Here is a 20,706-nt window from a genome sequence, read left to right as displayed (position 1 = left end):
AACCTAGACAGCATCTTAAAAAGCAGAGACATCACCTTGCCAACAAAGGTCCGTATAAAGCCATGGTTTTCCCAGTACTGATGTATGGAAGTGAGAGCTGGACCATAAAGAAGGCTGATCGCCGAAGAATTGATGCTTTTGAATTATGGTGCTGGAGGAGACTCTTGAGAGTCCCATGGACTGCAAGAAGATCAAACCTCTCCATTCTGAAGGAAATTAGCCCTGAGTGCTCACTGGAAGGACAGATCGTGAAGCTGAGACTCCAATACTTTGGCCACCTCATGAGAAGAGAAGACTCCCTGGAAAAGACCCTGATGTTGGGAAAGATTGAGGGCACAAGGAGAAGGGGACGACAGAGGACGAGATGGTTGGACAGTGTTCTCGAAGCTACAAACATGAGCCTGACCAAACTGCGGGAGACAGTGGAAGACAGAAGTGCCTGGAGTGCTCTGGTCCATGGGCTCACGAAGAGTCGGACACGACTAAACGATTAAACAACAACAACAACAACAAGTATTCTAAAGAAATACAAAGAGATAAAAGAGGATATTGACTTACTGGGAAACTTGCATTTACTGGAAGAGGGCTTGCTGCACCGTTCTCAGTTACTCCCAAATGAAAACTGATTTCTCTTAAAGGGGATAAACACTTGACTGAGACTAGAAAGAGCAAATCAAAAGCTGAGAGCAGAATTTACTTTTATCCATATATGAATATTTTATATATATATCATTTAAAAATATGAAAGCGATTTAGTGTGTGTGTGTGTGTGTGTGTGTGTGTGTGTGTATAAAATCAGAGTTCATCAACTATCATGGAAAGATGTATTTTTAATTGCAGGCATAAGCCTGGTGGAATAGAATTTTTTTCAGGATGTGTTTGACAGTTTAAACAGAATTTGGAAGATGTGCTTAGGAAAAGCAACACTATACCATTTTCCTTATTATTTTAATACACTAGACTAGCTACTGGGATGCAGGGCCTCTGCTGAGAAATAATGCTCAGCAGCGCAGAAACCATTTGCCCTAGATTCATTGCTTTTAATTCACAAGACCAAACATTTTCCATGTCTACATTTTTATGGTTCACAGAAGTGAAACCTTGGTCAAAGGTATTATGAATCCAACATTAGGTTTTTCTCTCCTCCCCCCCCCCCGAGTGAAACAATGTGAAGGATATGTAACAGATTTCAACCACGGTTTCCTAGATACATTGGTACCTTGGGTTAAGTACTTAATTCGTTCCGGAGGTCCGTACTTAACCTGAAACTGTTCTTAACCTGAAGCACCACGTTAGCTAATGGGGCCTCCTGCTGCTGCTGCGCCGCCGGAGAACGATTTCTGTTCTCATCCTGAAGCAAAGTTCTTAACCTGAAGAACTATTTCTGGGTTAGCGGAGTCTGTAACTTGAAGCATATGTAACCTGAAGCATATGTAACCCGAGGTACCACTATAGTTATAAAGGCAAAAAAATATGAATCTGAGGTTCTTACATTGAGACTTCTGAAATGTTTTTAATATTAAAATCTTTGAAATTTAAATGACTCATTTGTTAGGGGAAACGCTCTTTAAAAAAAGAAGAAAAAGAAACCAGAAAAGGAAAGCAGCAGATTCCATTGTCACTAAAGCAGCACGACTAGATTAAAGGTCAAATTCCAATAGACTTAGCTTGACAAGCTAATCAGCTTTTACCGATCTATTGCTATCCAGAAGTTTTGGGTGACAATTCCTATCAACCCTAGCAGGCATGACCCTGTCATCTCAAACATCTGGAGGGCGCCAGGTTGGCAAAGGCTGAGCTAAACTTTATCTTCATAGTATGCTTGGGATCTTAAATAGCGTTGGTAAGGTAAAGGTAAAGGGACCCCTGACCATTAGGTCCAGTTGTGGCCGACTCTGGGGTTGCGGTGCTCATCTCGCTTTACTGGCCAAGGGAGCCGGCATACAGCTTCCGGGTAATGTTGCCAGCATGACTAAGCCGCTTCTGGCGAACCAGAGCAGCGCACAGAAAAGCCGTTTACCTTCCCACAGGAGCAGTACTGTCAGGGAACTGCCATCAGCTCAGAGACGAGAGGTGGAAGGGCAGCTGGATTACAGGGAGCCTCCAAAGATCGTGGAAAGCAGCACTTCCTCAGCAGAGGAGGGAAGCCCCGCCTCTAGTGGGGAAGAGATGCAGGGCTCGGATGATGCAAGGAAAAGCCAAGACACCGTGCATGAGCAAAGCGGGGGGGGGGCAGGTCCCCCTTTACCCAAGCCCTCCTTGCACAGTAGGTTTTCGCGCAGAGAGGGGAGGCGTCAGATGGGGGTCAAGAGACTACTCTGCTGGGGAAAGTTTAAGGACCGCCCACTCTCAGATTCTGCTAGTGACTGAGCAAGACATGGAATTGAGGCGTTCTGCACTGTAAATGTTTTTGCACCAATAATAAAGCCTTTGAAAAGACCAGTGGGGCTCTTGCCTGTTCGCTCTCGAGCAACCAAGCTGATAGGCATAACAGGTACCTATCTATCTGCTTGCACTGTGCTTTCAAACTGCTAGGTTGGCAGGAGCAGGGACCGAGCAATGGGAGCTCACGCCGTTGCGGGGATTCGAACCGCCAACCTTCTGATCGGCAAGTCCTAGGCTCTGTGGTTTAACGCACAGCGCCACCCGCGTCCCTATAATAGGATTGGTAAACAAGGTTAAAAACTAACCATAGCTTGTTAAGTATTATGCCTGCACCATGTCTGAATAATTACTCTGAAAGGTGCATTTGTTTTTCCACCGGGCTAATCAATCTATTTAAAGATTCTTGCTTTCAAGGATTATCGCCATAGTGGATGTCAATCATCACAGGCTTCTTCAGAGCTGGGATGAGAGATTCTTTCATAACCAAGATAAGAAACAGAATTTTATCGTAGTTCCACCGCTGTACTGAAACCTGAGATAACGCACCATGATGCATGGAACCTTGAGAGGATGCTGCCTCCCACCCTAACAGAATTACACACTCAAAACCTGGGATTAGGAAAGTTCACTCTGTAAAATCCAGAGCAAGGTGGGGTGCTTAGGAAATGATTATGAAGGTTAGGACTGAAAATGAAGGGGATTTGAGTGACTTGAGCACAGGGAGCAGCATTTAATCCTATTGATTATAATTTGAGCTATGAACATCTGACTTCAGGAGCAGCTGCCGCAATGAGGCAATGACACCTTCTCAACAGCGGCATCGCAGCATCATCTTCTCTGTATTTTCTCTTGGTAACTTTTAAATGATTCTTCAGGTGCAGGGGGTTCTGCAATCCAAGTCAAAACATGCTTGGTCCTAAATAGGTCATACAAAGTTATTGGGATTTCCTAAAACACAAACAGATCTTGAATAGAATTGCAGCAAAGTTATTATAGCCTTGCATATATAGACTTGGGGTTTGGGAGTGTTTTTTGGGGTGGAGGGATACTGAAACAAATGCATATTATAAGTTAAGAGAGTGAACAAAAGCACAGATCTGACATTTCACATTTTAGCTGTTTAATGGTCTTACTATTGTGAACTGTTTAATTGTTCTCCAGGCACAGTATGTGCAGCACAAAATGAAATAAATGGTGCACTGCATTTAAAAATATGATTCACTATTAATTTGTTTCTAAAAAGTTAACACATATTTAATTGATGGCCGTTCTGTACCATTCTCACAAACAAAACAATTTTAATTACAGTGGTACCTTGGGTTGCAGACGCCTCAGGTTACAGACTCCACTAACCCAGAAATAGTACCTCAGGTTAAGAACTTTGTTCAGGATGAGGCGGGGGCAGCGGGGGGCCCCATTAGCTAAAGTGGTACCTCAGGTTAAGAACAATTTCAGGTTAAGAACGGACCCCCAGAACGAATTAAGTTCTTAACCCGAGGTACCACTGTACAGTATGCTTTTTGTTCTGAAAACACGCACACACACACACACACACACCAATTCCTGTGGTGTTTACTGGTACTAACATTGTGTTCCAGCAGGCAATATACAGAAATATTTCTAGGATTTAAAGTTTTAAAATTTCCCAGTAAGCTACTTAAACAGTAACAGTCCAAATAATTTTTTCAGGTACAAATCATCCTCAAGAGAACATTTTCTCATACCATTTATTGTTTCATCCGGCTTCTTCTTTTCTTTTGGTGGGGCTGAGATTTCAAAGCCCAAAGACAACCGTGTGAAATTCCCCTTCCCACCCCTATCTTCTTGGTAGGTAGTTAGTACGTGTGGGGATGGCATTGGTGATGGAGACAGTAATGGCTGCCTAATTTCAGCTGACTGGACCCAGTTTTAAACACGTAATTCTTAATCAGTCTATTTGTTACAAAATCAAGGCCTGTACAGATTCCTCCAGTATGATAATGCCTGCCACTTATGTGATACAATTATACGAAAGAGTATTTTAAGAAAAAAGTGGCTTGTCTAATTATTCCCTTGCTGACGGGTATGAAAAGTTGCTTTGTGCAACCTAATGAGGTACGTTTCTTGCCATGCATTTGATTTGTGAATGAACTAGGCAAATTTTCCACTCTTTAAAAATATAATAAAGGTAATATATCTTCTTTACCAAGAATTTTTTTTGCAGGTACAACAGTTTGCTTTTTTAAGATTATTATTAAAAATCTCTGTAGACAGCCTAACATCCAAAAAACCTTGAAGCGGTGTACAAAAGGATCATATATATATATATATACAATGACAACAACCAAAATAAAAACTGCTGCTGGAGGCATTGTAATGGTATCAGCTCCGTGATCTGCCCAGAAGGAGAACTGGGAGGATCAGAAGTGTCAGGGCAATGTGGCGGTGAAGGAAGAAACATTCAACCAGCCAGAGGACCAAAGGGCAGCTAGTGGAGCATCAATAACAGGTACCAAGAAAGGAAATTTTGGAGAACAGGTTAAGTGGAGCAGCCCAGTGAAACACAGAAACAAGCAGGTGAGGGAGATTGGATACAGAGGGAAAGTGAAGGCAGCAGAGAGAAACAGACAGAGAAGGAAAAGGCAGTACAGAAGGGGAAGGCAGGCAAGTGTTGCCTCAAAAGCAAACTCGGCCCTCGAGTTGTTTTGAGACTACAATTCCCATCATCCCTGACCGCTGGTCCTGTTAGCTAGGGATGATGGGAGTTGTAGTCCCAAAACATCTGAAGTGCCAAGTTTGCCTATGCCTGCTCAAAAGTGTCGCCTCAGTATACGTGAAGGAACATCTCCACTCTCATCATTCAGCCCAGACACTGAGGTCCAGCACTGAGGGCCTTCTGGCAGTTCCCTCACTGCAAGATGTGAGGTTACAGGGAACCAGGCAGAAGGCCTTCTCGGTAGTGGCACCTGCCCTGTGGAACGCCCTCCCATCAGATGTCAAGGAAATAAACAACTACCTGACTTTTAGACAGGCCTTGGGGTTGAGGCAAAAGATCCCACAATTATTTGAATCTTCCAGTGACTCATAAGATAGAATAAAATGCATGACCAACTGCTACTCTAGGAAGGTTTAGTTGAAAGTCTTTAGCATGCGTTGAAAACGTAAGATAGACAACACATATCAGTGGGGAGAGTGTGCCCACTACAGGTGCTTCCACGTAAAAGCTCATTCATGAAACACTGGCTATTATGAAGAGGTCTAGCTCAAGACTAGCTCAAAAGTTTGCACATTATTGTAGCACAAATAACGCACTACAGCATCTCAGTTGTTTCCAAGAATATTTTGAATCCTAGAAGATTAAGTTGAAACATTATAACATATATGAAGATACATCTCACACAAAAAGCATACTCAATATCACTTCCTATGAATTTGTAGCACATTATCAAACTTTCAGTCAAAATAAATAAAGATTTTTTTTAAAAAAACTTCCCTTTATATGCATGCCTGTGTGTGAAGAAGGAATAGATTTGAAAACATGGGTGTTGGCTTTTCTTGTTCAAGTAACACCATGTACAGATTTCTGTTCCTGATGTACTTCCTAGACTCAGTTTCATAGATAAGCTATGTGTACCTGACTCCTCCAGTGCCTCCCTGGATGTGGAAGAGACAAGTAGTACATGGAAATAAGGATCTTGGACAAAAAATGCCCCTATTATCAGCTGTGAAATATCGGAAGGCAGGCTATCTCAGTATCATCTGAAGCTGTTGAAAAGAGCTTCAACCCACAAAAGCTTAGCGTCACAAGGCATTTGTTAGCCTTTGAAAGGTGCCCTGGGACGCTACTCTAATGGCTGTGATAGCAGAGCCTAGAGCCTTGGAAACGGATGCTTTAAATTACTGTTGTCATCTCTCTCTCTCTCTTTTGAGGAAGTAAATAAACTACTGAAGAAAGTACCATCATCAAGGTAACAACTGAGCCATAATATGGTCAGCCACCACACAGCCCAACCACCTGCCTATACACGAGTCTTTCAACAGTGAAATCAGTGCAGGCTTCTCAGAGCTAAATACGTCTATGAATCCATTGCTGTACCATACCACCCTATCACCAATTCAGATACAGGCAGAAGTGAGCCCCGCTTTACCAAGTGTTTGTGGGTCGAACTAGATGCGATAAGAAATGTGTTGGGGCTGCTGAAAACTGAAAGCTACCCCAGCTTTGGCCGTAACATATAATTATGCAAATGGATGCTGTCAAGTGTTCCCACCAGCACTCCACATTGTTGATCTGCCACTGGAGATTGGGGTGGGAAGCACAAAAATGACACCCACCCAAGGAGTGGGAACTCAATGTAGCATTGGTGTTTTTAGCAGTTTAACTGTTCATCATAACAACCTTGTCCTGGTTTGCTCCAAGCGTCAAGGTCAACAGTAGATGGGTGTTCAAGGGCCACATCTCGTGAACGTATACACATGCATACAAACTTTCTCTCTCTGTCTCTCTCTCTCTCTCACACACACACACAATCTCTCCCCACTGGACTGAAGGACAGACCCGAGAGAGAGAGAAGCACTCCTCCCAACCCACCAAACAGTTGTTCAGAGCTTTCAGGACAAACCACACAACTGCTAAACGCCCACCATGAGTGTCAGTCAATTTTGAATGCCTAGGGTCCCACTGGGCAACCAGGGGCAGAGATTCCAGCTAGGAAGGGGGAAATGCCCCAAGCCAAACCTCCCACAGGGCCCTTGCGGACCCCGACTTTACAGCAGAGAAAAGGCAGAAAGGGGTGACTCTTCCTGTGTGCCTCCCCCCGATCCCCGTTGCAGCTGCAGTCCTCTCAGCCTTCAGCTAGTGAAATTTAGCAGCGGTCAGGGGCACTAGCAGAGGGCTGCAGGTTGTCCATCCACATGTGTGCTAGGTAGTAAGTTACATTGACTTACGGGACTTGCTTCAGTGAGATTGACTTAAAGATTCTGCTGCAATTTGATAAGACTGATTTCCCTCTTAGAATCAAAAGAGTTCTCTTTGATCAGCACTTTACCATTTCATCAGACGTTAGATGCGTCAGACGTTCAGCTATTGCGGCACTCTTGGCTGGATCCATGACATATTCTCCCCGAGAGTCACCAACAATCAGTTCTGGCCACGAAGGTCCCACTTCCTTCTTAATCAGGAAAATCTCCAAGCTGCAAAGAGATGAAGAGACGAATATTGGTAAATTTGATGAGTGGGACAAAATTATCAGTATCAGGTAGTATCCAGCACTGAAGGAGTGGAAAGGCAGCTCATACTATATTTCCCTGTCCCTCCCCACCTACACACATGTACTTCCCCCACCTATACCCCCAAAATCTTCATCAAAATCTAGATAGGGAACTTTGTGGGCTGCAGTGAAAGGGAGATTCACCTGAAATAAAGCAGAGCAACACTGCACCACTTGCACAAGGTTCCTGATTTACATGGGAGAATTTGGAATTTATGCACGATGGCTTTATTACTTCCATAGTAAAATGATTTTGTCCCCAAGATGCCAAAGCAGTTTGACTTTAAAAGGAAACCTGCAAGAGGCTCATGTACTAGCTAGTTAGAAAATTGTAGGAAAGCTTTTAAATTGACACTTGGAACCACGCATAATGAAAGAGTTAAAGGCAGCTCTCTCCATTCTATTCTGACCTACTTCTGGCAATACTTGTAGATCTGTTTCCAAATTGTACATATAAGTTAGCTTGATATTATACCGTCCTCTGTCAGAATGCCACATGGCTGCCCCTTGGACCTTGACAAAGTTGCTGAAATCCAAGGCTCAATGCAGCAAGTGGCCTTTTAATTTATAAAAATGGGTGAGGAAATATTCTCTAGATTGAATTCAGCAAAGAAGAGAAGCCATATAAACATAACAAATCTCCCATTTAGAGAGTTTGCCTCTCTAAATGTACTCCAAATCTTACATGATAAATTTGTATTGTGGAACTCGCAGGGAAGTAACTTGTTTAGTGCTGAAGAATTAATACTTCACTTTGGCACTTAATCACAAGCTAATAATTACTAAGCCACTCTGGCTTTATAAATTCATAATTTAGATTAGCCACTCATTCCTCCCTTCCCCATACCCATTATTAAAAGGTCACTCTTCTTCTAAATATTTCATTAACTATCCAGTGAAAGCTGCACTGAAGGGGGAAAAATTCAAATGGGTAAGACACAGATGTGGCACGACTGGTACTATTACTGAGATATTCCGGAGCAATCCCAAACCAATTATGAAAACAAGATGAAAACAGATAATCAAATTGACTTCTCTCAGCCGGGGTTAGCTGCCAAACTGCCCCCAAGTTGAATTCCTTACAACATCAGATCCTCCCCACTAAAAATGCTTTCCAGTCCCTTATTGGTTGTATCTGCATTCTAGACGAATTACTAAATATGAGAAATGAAGACAAGCTATCAAATCAGGCGCCTCGGTTCCATTAGTGGCCACCCTAATGATTCTAGCAGGCCCCAAAGCAATAGACTTCCTTTGCTGTTTGCCTCCATTAACTGGTATTCAGAGATGATGTCTCTGAACAAGGTATCCTAACGAGTTAGTGTCACTAAACTATTTCTTCTCCTTGGCTTATAACTGAAAGCTTTTTTTGTATAGGCTGCTGTTGCTGGGTTACTGGTTTTTTGGTTGGTGTCTTAATTTTATTGCATCAGACATATATCAACAGGTTCTTGTATTATGATTTCAATTGTATGCATGTTTCTAAACATATATTGGTTATTAACATAAAGCAATGCATATTTGCTACCAATGGAAGCCATATTCGGAAGGCTATTAGTTTTGAAGGGCAGTGTAACGTCTGTTACTTAAGCATGCAGTTGTACATACCACCAGACATCCAAGCCTTCTATAAACGCTAACATTAATAAAGATTAATCAAGACACAGAAAAGTGAAGTGTACGCTCCTTGGAAGACCACCAGGCATACGCAACTGGGCTAGTTCAACAGTTTAAAATACAGTGGTACCTTGGGTTAAGAACTTAATTTGTTCTGGATGTCTGTTCTTAACCTGAAACTGTTCTTAACCTGAGGTACCACTTTAGCTAATGGGGCCTCCTGCTGCTGCGCCGCTGCGCAATTTCTGTTCTCATCCTGAGGTAAAGTTATTAACCCGAGGTACTATTTCTGGGTTAGTTGAGTCTATAACCTGAAGCATCTGTAACCTGAAGCGTCTGTAACCTGAGGTACCACTGTATATATGAAATATCAAAATGATAAATACACACACTCTCTCTTGCAAAAACACTCTGATCAATTAACATAGTGGGGCCAGAGGTCACTAATATTTGGCCTACCACTAGGGTGCTCTTCATCAATATCCTCCCTCAAACAACATACTCCCTTAACTGAACTGACAAAGTAATGGGTTTGCCTCCAGATGCCACACAGATGGACGGTTCTGCGTCAGGAGGCAAAATGTGCCGGCTTACAATCTGAACCTGGAAGGTCAAGATTTTAAATTGAGTTTTTAATTACATCCACTTAAGTACATCCACTTTTGCTGTATCTCATTGTATGTGTATATTCTGACAAGTTATAATCTATCCAGTGACCATGTGGTGAAGGGCGGTACACAGGTTCTTAAATTAGTAGATATATAATGTAGAAGGTAATTTGTGCTGCAAACATTGTGTGTACAAATGAACGAACCCAGCTTCATTCTCTTTTCTTTTTTTAAAGGGAAGATGATGCAAATTAAGTTTACACTCATACATATGCATGGCCCAACTTGCTTTGTTTGCATGATTTTGATGCAGAAGCACTTTCAAACACGTGGTCTCCACATGCACAGCTGAAGTGGTATCATTTCATTGCAACATTTTATGAGTTCTCTGTCTTAAGATGTATGACTATAAGTGCTGTTAGCATTTCTCATTTTCCTGATTTGTAACTTAGCAGGTGCTAAGACAGGCACAGGCAAACTTGACCCTCCAGCTGTTTTGGGACTACAACTCCCATCATCCCTAGCTAACAGGACCAGTGGTCAGGGATGATGGGAATTGTAGTCTCAAAACATCTGGAGGGCTGAGTTTGCCTATGCCTGTGCTAAGATGATCTGCAGATCTGAGTGCTAAGATCTATTACAGGTTCAAGTGTCAAACCTACCTTGATCTTCCATGTGGAACAGCAGGGAAGCCACTGCTATAGTATCCAGAAGTTCATAACTCATGTCCTCTCAATCTTTACCATGAGAGTGTACTGTCTAAAGGTAACATATACGTAGTATGCATCTTCTATTTTTTAAAGAAGGCATTGTCAAACTGGGGACAATGAAGATTTGAGTACGGTGTGTTACCTGCTCTAGGAGGCTGTTGGAAAATGGAGAATACTACTAATTATCATGCCTACCGTGTCATAGTATATGCCACACTATAATTATATATATTTTTAATAACCACGCCAAAAAATTGTTTCAGTGCTAAGGTGCTGTTGTGCAAGTAGGAGGCAAATCTGTGCACAGAAGTGTCTGGTTTTTGCTGGGACCATCACTCCTACTCCTCTGCCAGGTTATGTGTGCAGCAAGAAGAGTGTTGCGCCACATCCCATGCAGTTCCCCAGTCTTCAGGGATTAATTCTTGGGGGGCAACAGAGGCTGAGCTCTGTTCTGTGTGCAGAACAGACGCTAACATCCAAGCCAGAACTCTTAACTACTGCAATATGAGTAATGATAAATATCATGTTTATCCTTCCAACACTTGCAAGTTCTAAACGGAGTGTGCATCCTGGTCACAACCATGCTTATTTGGAAAACAGCCAGTGCTTTCTTCCTAGGAAAAGAGGTGCAGGAACTCCAACCTATTTTGGGTGGACAACCAAAGCTGTTGTCTTCACCCAAAAAGACCAGGATTACACAGGTCTTCTCAGGAGAGGAGTGTTATGGCTGCAAAAAAAGCCATTGATTTTAAATGAGGCTTTCCAAAGTGCATGCAAAAGATTATGTCACTGAGCATGGTCTGAAGCAGATATGTTTCAAATATGTACTTCGTTTTGATCTCTAGTTCAACCAAGGCCACCTGGCTAAGTTCTCAAAGCTATGATGGGCTTGAATCTGGGACCTGCTGCATACAACACATGTGCTCTATATGGCCCTTCCACTTCCCCTTCTCCTATGCAGAAATATCTGTTAAACTTTTTTTTTTTTTTTGCCTATTAGAAGGTAGGGGTGGAAAAGCAAAGGGAGATAAGCAAAAGCAGTATTTTAAAAAGCTTTACGGGAGGAAAAAGAAAAGGAATCTGGAAGATTGGATCAGCTTGCACTTATCTCCATTTCTAAAAAATAGAGCACCAAATGTAGCCCATACCAAGCCTTTGTTTTCAAACACTTAAGTCAGAGGAAAAACTTGAAACACATTTGTTGTCAAAAATGATCCTTGCAAATGTCTTAATTAGCTTTGCGGAAAGAAAAGCCAGCCAAATCAACCCGAAACACTGACAGCTGGAGGAAAGATAATGGGGATAGGAGAAGCACTGAAATAATCCCATTGTTTTCAACAAGTTAATTTAGATGGAAAGAGCTTTCGCTTTCATGATCAACATGTGATATGATTAGAAAAGGCTTTTTTCAATCCCAAAACGATCAAGAGAAAGCACCACTCACTTCACATGCGGTTACAAAATGTATGACTAGAGGGCTATATGCATTTGTATTGAACAGAATTCCTAACCTTCTCTGCAAATAGCTAATCAGAATGTTTAACATGTATCTTTATTTTGGATCTTACGGTCTATGTGGAAATTGTTCAGTTTGGTTTTGAACTTTCTGATGTTTTGTTTATGACTACTTTTGTTATGTTTGCAGTTATGTAATTATTTATATGTCGTAAGTGGCCTTGAGCACAGTTTTAACTTTGGCGTACAAATAAAATGATTGATTAAGGCTGTTAAAACAACAACAAAAATCTCTTGGAAAACTGGACAGATTTCAAAACTTTAATCTGAAGCAACAGTAGACATCTCTAAGTTATCTATGCTGAGATGAGCTAAAGCATTTTAATTTTCAGTCTATAGTTCTCCTTACTGGTATGAAAATAGTGTTACTTTCATTAAAATAAATTAACCCCCCTCAGAGAAATCCAATACTGAAACCGGCCTAATGAAAGACATTTGTTTAATGACTGTTCCCATTAAATGGACTGAACAAGTTACATTAGCGTCCAGTGCTGAGTTACTCTCTTCCTTTATTTAAGACTACACACTGGATTTATATAGATCTCTAGATAAATAAATCTATATAGATCTTGCTATAATGGTGAATACATACATGCTGAACTCTAAAGTATCATAATTAATAATAATATTCTGAGGTGGCTCCCTGTTTGTGGAATGCTCTCCCCAGGGACATTCGCCTGGCGCCTTCATTATACACCTTTAGGCACCAGGCAAAAACGTTCTTCTTTAACCAGGCCTTTGGCTGATTGACATCCAATGCACTTTTAAAATATGTTAGGGTGGGGGGATTATTGGGTTGCTTTTGTTTTTATGATATATTTTGTGTTTTTATATTGCGACTTTATCTTGTGAACCGCCTTGGGACCTGCGGGTATAGGGCGGTATACAAATTTAATTAACAACAACAACTGCATATACCCCACTAACTTTGCTGTTGCAGCAGCCTGCTTAGAGGCACAAAAGGTAATAGTATTAAATCACAAGCATTCATTAAAGAGAAGACATAATTTATCAGCAATTCCTATCGAGCAACAAATGTACTGGAACTAGTGGAAGGCCTTGTTCAAATTCTGTTCAAATTCCATTGTCTCTCTTTATAAAATGTCTACGTACGACTAACTGTGACCAGTTTCTGTTTCCGTGAAGAAAAGGAAGCAGCCTGCAAGGAAAGGAAGCACACCTAATAAGACAGCTCAGGTTCACAGTATTACACACTTTAGTGCCCAGGGCTATTGAGCTACTTAGGCATTCAGCTATACAGACACCAGACTAGACTACTCAGTACTGCAAGAAATACCTATTATTTTCTTTAATTATCCACGTGGAGCTTTCGTGATCAATCGATGAAAAAAGCGTTCCTTCTAATACAGGGCTGAGGGGATCTTTCAGTGCGACACTGAGATGGCCTGGAGAAAAACGGACTCGAATGTCCTCTTTGGCAAAGTCTTCCGGTAGCTGAAAAGTAACCGTCAAATCATCTTCAGTCTCTTGCCAGTAGTAGAGAGGTTCTACAAACCAAGAACACAAAAAGGAATGGATCACTGATGGTGAACTGCAACACTAAGCACACCTGTAGGACAGGCAGGGTGGTGTAGTGGTTGGAATGTTGGACTACGACCTGGTAGAGATGTGAAGGCCTGGGAGAAAAAACCTGGAAATTTGCAGAAAAAGATGTTTCTCTCTCCCCTTCCCTGTTTTTTTCTGAAGTTTTCTGACTGAATCTTTTTAACTTAACATGGAAAACCTGCGCCAGAACAAAGCAGAAGTTAAGAGGGGACCCCTTGCATAAAACAGAAACATCACACTAAGATTACCCTCTGTAATCTATTCAACATACCAAGCGCTCCCTGTTGTTTCAACGCAGCATCACATAATCAATTAAGTGAAATGCTGAGCCTGTGGAGGGGGGAAGCAATAATTTTCCTAATCCCTGCAGGTGATCAGCTTTTGTCTTGAGGCATGTACTTGTTAAGTCTGCTGAATCCTCAGGTAATGGTCATCAAGCTATTCACCCTTCCAAATAAACAAGCTGCATCTTGCTCATTTGGAGAACTGACAGGTTGGTTTCTGCACAGAAAACTTTAAAACCATACTACTAACACTTAGGGACGCGGGTGGCACTGTGGGTTAAACCACAGAGCCTAGGACTTACCGATCAGAAGGTTGGCGGTTCGAATCCCCGTGGTGGGGTGAGCTCCCGTTGCTCGGTCCCTGCTCCTGCCAACCTAGCAGTTCCAAAGCACCTCAAAGTGCAAGTAGATAAATAGGTACCACTCTGGCGGGAAGGTAAACGGCGCTTCCGTGTGCTGCTCTGGTTCACCAGAAGCAGCTTAGTCATGCTGGCCACATGACCTGGAAGCTGTACGCCGGCTCCCTCGGCCAATAAAGCGAGATGAGCGCCGCAACCCCAGAGTCGGTCACGACTGGACCTAATGGTCAGGGGTCCCTTTACCTTTACCAACACTTAAAACTGTGCTGAATGTACGGTGCACTGAATTTCTAATACAAATATAAGCTACAAGACCATGTTTTGTTCCCTAGTGTGCCCTGAAAGGTGAGATAGAAATTTATAAAGCAATAATAAATAAAGAGCTAGTTGTCTAACCTATTGTCAGGAATGCAAGGTTACCTTTTTTGTTTTCCTCTGCTTTCTCCTTTTCACTTTTGTCGTGCTTATCCTCACCATTCTGTGTGAGAGCATAGGGCTTGTATGAAATAACCATCAGGCCATCGCCACTTGGCTCTATAGCTGCATAATGCGGAACTGACTTTCCTTGAAGAACTCGACGCTTGGAGATTTCATACCCATGATCACCTGATCAAAAGAGAAACAATTCCTTTGAATGTGCTGACACCACCCAACCCTGCTCATCCCAGTTTTTAAAGGACAAAAATCTAACCCGCTGGCTGGTTGACTTTAACAGAAATCAACATGTTCCTCAGTTGGGAAGATCTTGACCACACAAAAAGTCAATGCAGAAACACTGAGATAGGTGTCTGCAGGCTTTTCAATCTAGCAGGCTTTCAATATTCCTGGCATGACAGACTGCAAGGTAACCCCCAAAGCACTACTTGAAAAAAGTCAATTCTATTTGATTGCAGCGTCATAGTGTAACAGTGTGAGAAAGAAGTCAGACAAACACAAACATCTCCAAGGTTTTTGCTCTTCGACAAGTCTTCTAGCATAGTACTGTTGACTCTCACCTGCAGAACTGTAATGAAGACTATTTCTAGGCAAATGGTCTCCAGAAACCATTTCTGACCCCTTTCCTGGAGGATTCATGCTGCTTTTAAGCTTCCTGGGTACATTTGGCTCTGCTCTCATTACCTCCCTCTCTCCAAAGACAATTAAATCTGTAGCCAATTTGGAGAGTTTGATGAGACCATTTCTTTGTTTCCATATGCCGAGCTTCCTCCTGTCATATTCAGACTAAAACCTATATGGAAATATGTCCTAAGCCTCTTCTACCCACTTCCCATATCCTCTGAGGCATCCTTGCAAATATTTCTTTTTATTGCAAATAGAGAGCTTTGCTAGTTGTTAAGGATTTGCCCCTCTGTATAGCCTTACAGAAGAATAGGTCCCTAGAATGAGCCCGTTTCCGCTTTGTCTTAACCTAATTTAGTAGCCTGTTTTGTTCATAAGATGTCCCCTCTAATAACTAGCATCTCACTCCTCTGTTGTTACACAAAAATGCCAGCATGCACTGGGCTTTCCTTGGATTCTGGCTGCAGGTATGCAAACCCAGCCCACCCATCCAGGTGTTTCCATTTATGCCAGACATAGCTTGCAAAACTGGGTAGCCCCACACAGAGGCTTACCTGAAAAATAAGCATATTTCAGAAAACAGTGAAAACCCTGATACAGTATTATCCTAAGAATTGTTTTCTCCTTAAATACATACACTTAAATAAATACAGCACTTTTCAGCAACCTGTTTCATTCATCTGAAGCAGCTACATAATAAATATCCAGGCTGATAACAAATTCATTTTGCTGCTCTAAAAGAGGCAATTCTCTATTGGTCTTCTAGCTATTTCATTAGCCTTTTCTTTCCTAAATTTGCTCTTTTGTGGTTTGTAATTAAAACCCAGCCCCCGCCCCCCTTTAAAAGTAACCACCAGTACTGTGTTGGAAAGAACTCAGGAAATGCATGAAATTAGATACCAATAACTGCTACAAGAAGGCAGCAGGATCTGTTGAACACAGGAATACAAATAAAGGCCATATTAATATTTACCGCAAGGTTCTTTGCACCAGCAGGTAAGCTATTCTAAAAGATGGCTCCGAGGAAACATGGAGTTTCTGTTCCAGCCAGCCATGACTGGTGCCTGAGGGCACTGAGTATTTCTGTACTGATCGGCTAGGGAGGGGAAAGAGAACTTAATACTGCCTTGATCTTCTTACTGCTTAGCCTTCGTGTGGGATGCACAGGAGTCGTTTGTCTATATGAAAGAGTGGCACTGCAGTGAAAAATACTTTTGACGGAAGAGTGGTACCAGCAGGAAAGAGCAGTATCACAATGATTTTACTGTGGGCATTGGATTTTTTTTGTAACGTATGTTGTTAGCCACCTCCAGAATACTTAACAGAGAGGCAGGGTACACAGTATTTTGGTGGTGGGAACAATAGAACAGTGGTAACTCGGGTTATGTACTTAATTCGTTCCGGAGGTCCGTTCTTAACCTGAAACTGTACTTAACCTGAAGCACCACTTTAGCTAATGGGGCCTCCCGCTGCTGCTGCGCTGCCGGAGCACAATTTCCGTTCTTATCCTGAAGCAAAGTTCTTAACCTGAAGCACTATTTCTGGGTTAGCGGAGTCTGTAACTTGAAGCGTATGTAACCTGAAGCGTATGTAACCTGAGGTACCACTGTACTGGTAAAACATCATCATGCCACAACTATCCCAAGCCCTGCAAGGGACAGCCAACTAAATGAAAAGGCAAATATTGTCCTGTGACAATATCAAATCACATATTTGGTATTACAAAATGCCATGTGGAGTTCTCCTCTTCAGGATGCTCCATGCCATTCCTTCTCCTTCCATAACCCCTCTATTCCATTAACTTTTGTTCCAGTAAACTTGCATTCAATGCCTTCTAAGAAGGCTCAGTCCTCACTGGGCTGTTTTTGGGGTCCCCTCCCAGTGCATCTTAGAAGCTGAGTGTTTGGGCCTAAAAGGTGGTCTGAAGATACCTTAAAAATATTTGAAAGTGCTTTTCCTTGTAAAGACTTGTTTGTCCTCTGTGCAAAATGTGGGTTCCCCCTCTGCAGCCTGCTGATACCAGCTCTTGTGCACAGATGCTGCTGTTTGGACTACAGAAGGATCAGTGCTCTGACAACTGAGTCGCAATTAGTATCTCATAATGATTTCAGGGGAGAAAGGAGAAGTTGCAAATGTGCTGCTTGCATCTGCCCTTAATGTCTGGTTCCAGTTCCATGTGTACATACACTGGCTGAAAGCTTGGGTTTTCATTATGGGAAATACTAACAAGGGGCACACAGCAGCCACATTTCCAAGACACCCATTGACTTAGAAGTCAGCCCCATTGATTTAAATTTGATTTACAACATGCTTGTTGCCTTCCTCAGTGACTGTTTTGACTCTCAGGGATCCAACAGTCCCCCAAATGACTTCAGATTTAGATCCTTCACTCAACTATCAACAAGATGACAAAATTATTTCTTGCTACCTGAGCCATTGGAATGGCAACTTCCTAAACATATAAGGAGTACGAGTCTCTTTTTCAGACACAAGGAAAGCAACAGCAAGTAAAATACTTACTCTCCTTGGTTGTTTTTGTAATTGTGACCCATTCCAAGGAAACATGGAAGCCACTGCCTTGTACATCCAATTCATCTTTTTCTACGCGAAGGAGCAGTACGCCCACTGAATGAGCATCAGACTGCAGAAAGGAGATGCTGTGGACTATAACAAAGGGACTCCCGAATTCTTCATTGAATAGTATCTGAGAATAGACAGACTTTGTGAATGCTACTGTGTCATGCCTTCTGAATGCACAATGCATGTTTCAGATCAAACAGATAACTCAAGGATGAGACAAGAATACAGTGCAGAATGGCGTGGGGGGGAAGATGACACAGGAATGCTGGGTTTTGGTGGCATCTCTGCTCTAGTACCTGGTTCCACAAGAGTTATTACCTTTTGGAAAATGCTGATGAGGTACATACAACACTCATTTTTCCAAGACATCTATCCAGCTTTATTGGCACTGTGAGTGTTATTACTTGAGAGGTTTAAAAACTCGCTGAAAGCATAGCGTCATTTTCATTTCAAGCATAGATTTTTCTTCCCATTTTTACTTGTTTCATGCATATAAATAATTTGATTCTGGTGCCTACGAATCTGACATTCCCACCACCCCTGGAAACTAGATCATTTCCACTATCTAATAAATGTGTGGGCAACGTACAGTCCGAAAAAACAGACTTGATAATGAGTCTGCATTTTAAGCCCCGTAATTAGAAGGAAATGGGTTTTGAATAAGGGTTTTGAGCTGTCATCAACTTTAGTCAAAAGTATTTTTAAAAATGGGTAGAAAAATTGACTGCAATCATGCTTTGTTACCAGTAAGCACCAGTGTATTCACTGAGCAGTTTTTGAGCACCAGGGAGCAAGCAGAGGGAAGAAGGAAGTTGCTGACTTCTCATATAAACGTTTTAATCAATAAATAAGCATTTGCAACCATTGTTACCTAGGTTTCAGTATCTGTATTTTCCTACTCTAGATTTTGCATTAACCCCAAAGTTTTATTGTATGGCCTTTGTTGCAAACTGACATGGAAATAAAATTCAAGTTATACTAATGCTTGAAAATTTGGATATGCACTTGCTTAGGACAACTTTGCTTTTTTACACAACTGTTCACAGGAAACAGATTATTACTCTTTCATCTGGAAAATCAGCATGAGCTTGGTTTGCAAACTAGCAAGCTTTAACCCACAGCATAAAGTACATCTAGATAAGTAAGGCCTTACAGTGAAAATATATGCCATTAAGTTGAAAAAGCATTACAAACAAGTCTCCTTCCATCAGCTTTCTCTTTAAACAGTCCCCAATGATAAGCAGCATTAATAACTTAGATATCCTGTGCACTGAAAGAGATTTCAGACCGTGGAAAGCCTGAATATAAGTTTTTGTGTCACATACTTTTTATACGATGCACAGATCTCATACCCTAGCTGTGCGATTATCTTAGAACCAGGAATTGTTTTTTTTTTAAATGAACAAGGCAAAAGTCATACAATCCCTGCCTACTGTAGTTACCCCATACATGATTCTGAAATTAATATGCATAACGTTTTATTATTGGTAACCAGCTGCTGTCAGAGTTGGGTGAAGTGAAGGGAAATGGGGATGGATTATCTGAGAGGCTCAGTCCATGTCTGAAATACCGATTGCCCAGAGGGAGAAGCCAGTCGGAAGTTGCTGCTTTTTATGACCAGGTGGGTCACTATTGGCTCTTTGTGTTATCAGATTACTGATGACTGGGTAGCTTTAGTGCTGGGTATTCTTTTGAAGCATTTCACCTGCTCAGTAAGATACGTTTCCGATACATATGTGTAAGTAGGTGGGTTTATGTACATCACCATTTAATTTACATTTCAACCCCTCCATTTTCAAAACAGGTACAATAATGACTTGACTACAGTAGTGCTGTTGTTAATGAACCAACATACGCAAAGTGCTTTGAACCCTCAAAGCAGGACACAGATGACATGGTCTGTTGCTACTGTGTCTTTTTGCCAGGAAGCAAGGGGGAGAAACAATCTCTATGCTGCATTATTCTCTCTCAAAAACAGTTCAGATAGTTAATTTAGGATGCTTGGAAATAAAGCAAGCAAAGTGGATTCTTCAATGCTCAATGAAACCACTTATGGTATAAAGCTAGGATTAGTGCCCATCTAAACACTATTAGTGTTAATATGCAATCCACAAATTTCTTCCACTGTTTATATTAATACTTAATTCTCCTGATGAATTATGGTTGCAGATCTATGACTTGCAAACAAAATCAAATTTCACATTTCGAGTATCAACAAAATCACAGAGCGACTATGAAAGGCACACTTCGAAGGCAGCAATGTCCCCATGAGACACTTTTGAAAGATGCATACTTCTCATATGCCTTTTCACTTAATGTGCTTATATTTGCTTGACTTCACTTCAAATGTACTTTTACTATAATTACCTTGACTTGGTAACACTGAATGTAGTGGGAGAAGCCATAGAGTACAACACAGAACTAGTGTGTCATAGGCAGCGCCTAGCCGAGTTCCCATAAGCTCAGGCTGCAGGGCATAGAAAGGTCTTAAACAGGTAATCACAGTAAACAAATGACTTGGAATGAAGCAGCTTCAGACATTAAGAAGACCATAGCTTCAGCACTTGGCATTTCTACATCTGTTTTCAAATTCACTTAAGAAATATCAGCAGGAGAGATTCATCTGAGTAACTTTGATTGCTTTCTGGATGTGCTATCCAGATGTGAAGTTACACCCCAGGCTACACATACAGCATGGCAACAAAATGCAAGGGTACAGAAAATTTGGCTGACTTTGGTAGCCAGTCAAAAGGTATGCTGGCCATCTATCCTAC

General features: G+C 41.7%; 1 protein-coding gene across 1 annotated transcript in view; it reads right to left on the bottom strand.

Annotated features, from left to right (window-relative positions):
- NUDCD1 (NudC domain containing 1) overlaps window positions 1-20,706 on the bottom strand; it is a 49,502-nt gene that overhangs the window by 16,325 nt on the left and 12,471 nt on the right. The window contains exons 4-7 of the mRNA XM_081012659.1: window positions 17,873-18,056; window positions 14,714-14,899; window positions 13,382-13,592; window positions 7,413-7,557 (exon numbers count right to left, since the gene is read on the bottom strand). Coding sequence (XP_080868785.1) covers window positions 7,413-7,557; window positions 13,382-13,592; window positions 14,714-14,899; window positions 17,873-18,056 — 726 coding nt within the window. The remainder of the gene's footprint in view (window positions 1-7,412; window positions 7,558-13,381; window positions 13,593-14,713; window positions 14,900-17,872; window positions 18,057-20,706) is intronic.

This window comes from Podarcis pityusensis, assembly GCF_964106645.2.
Source record: "Podarcis pityusensis genome assembly, chromosome: 7".
Taxonomy (NCBI): Eukaryota; Metazoa; Chordata; class Lepidosauria; order Squamata; family Lacertidae; genus Podarcis; species Podarcis pityusensis.
Note: the sequence above shows the minus strand (reverse complement) of the source record. Positions and strands in the feature narration are given on the sequence as shown.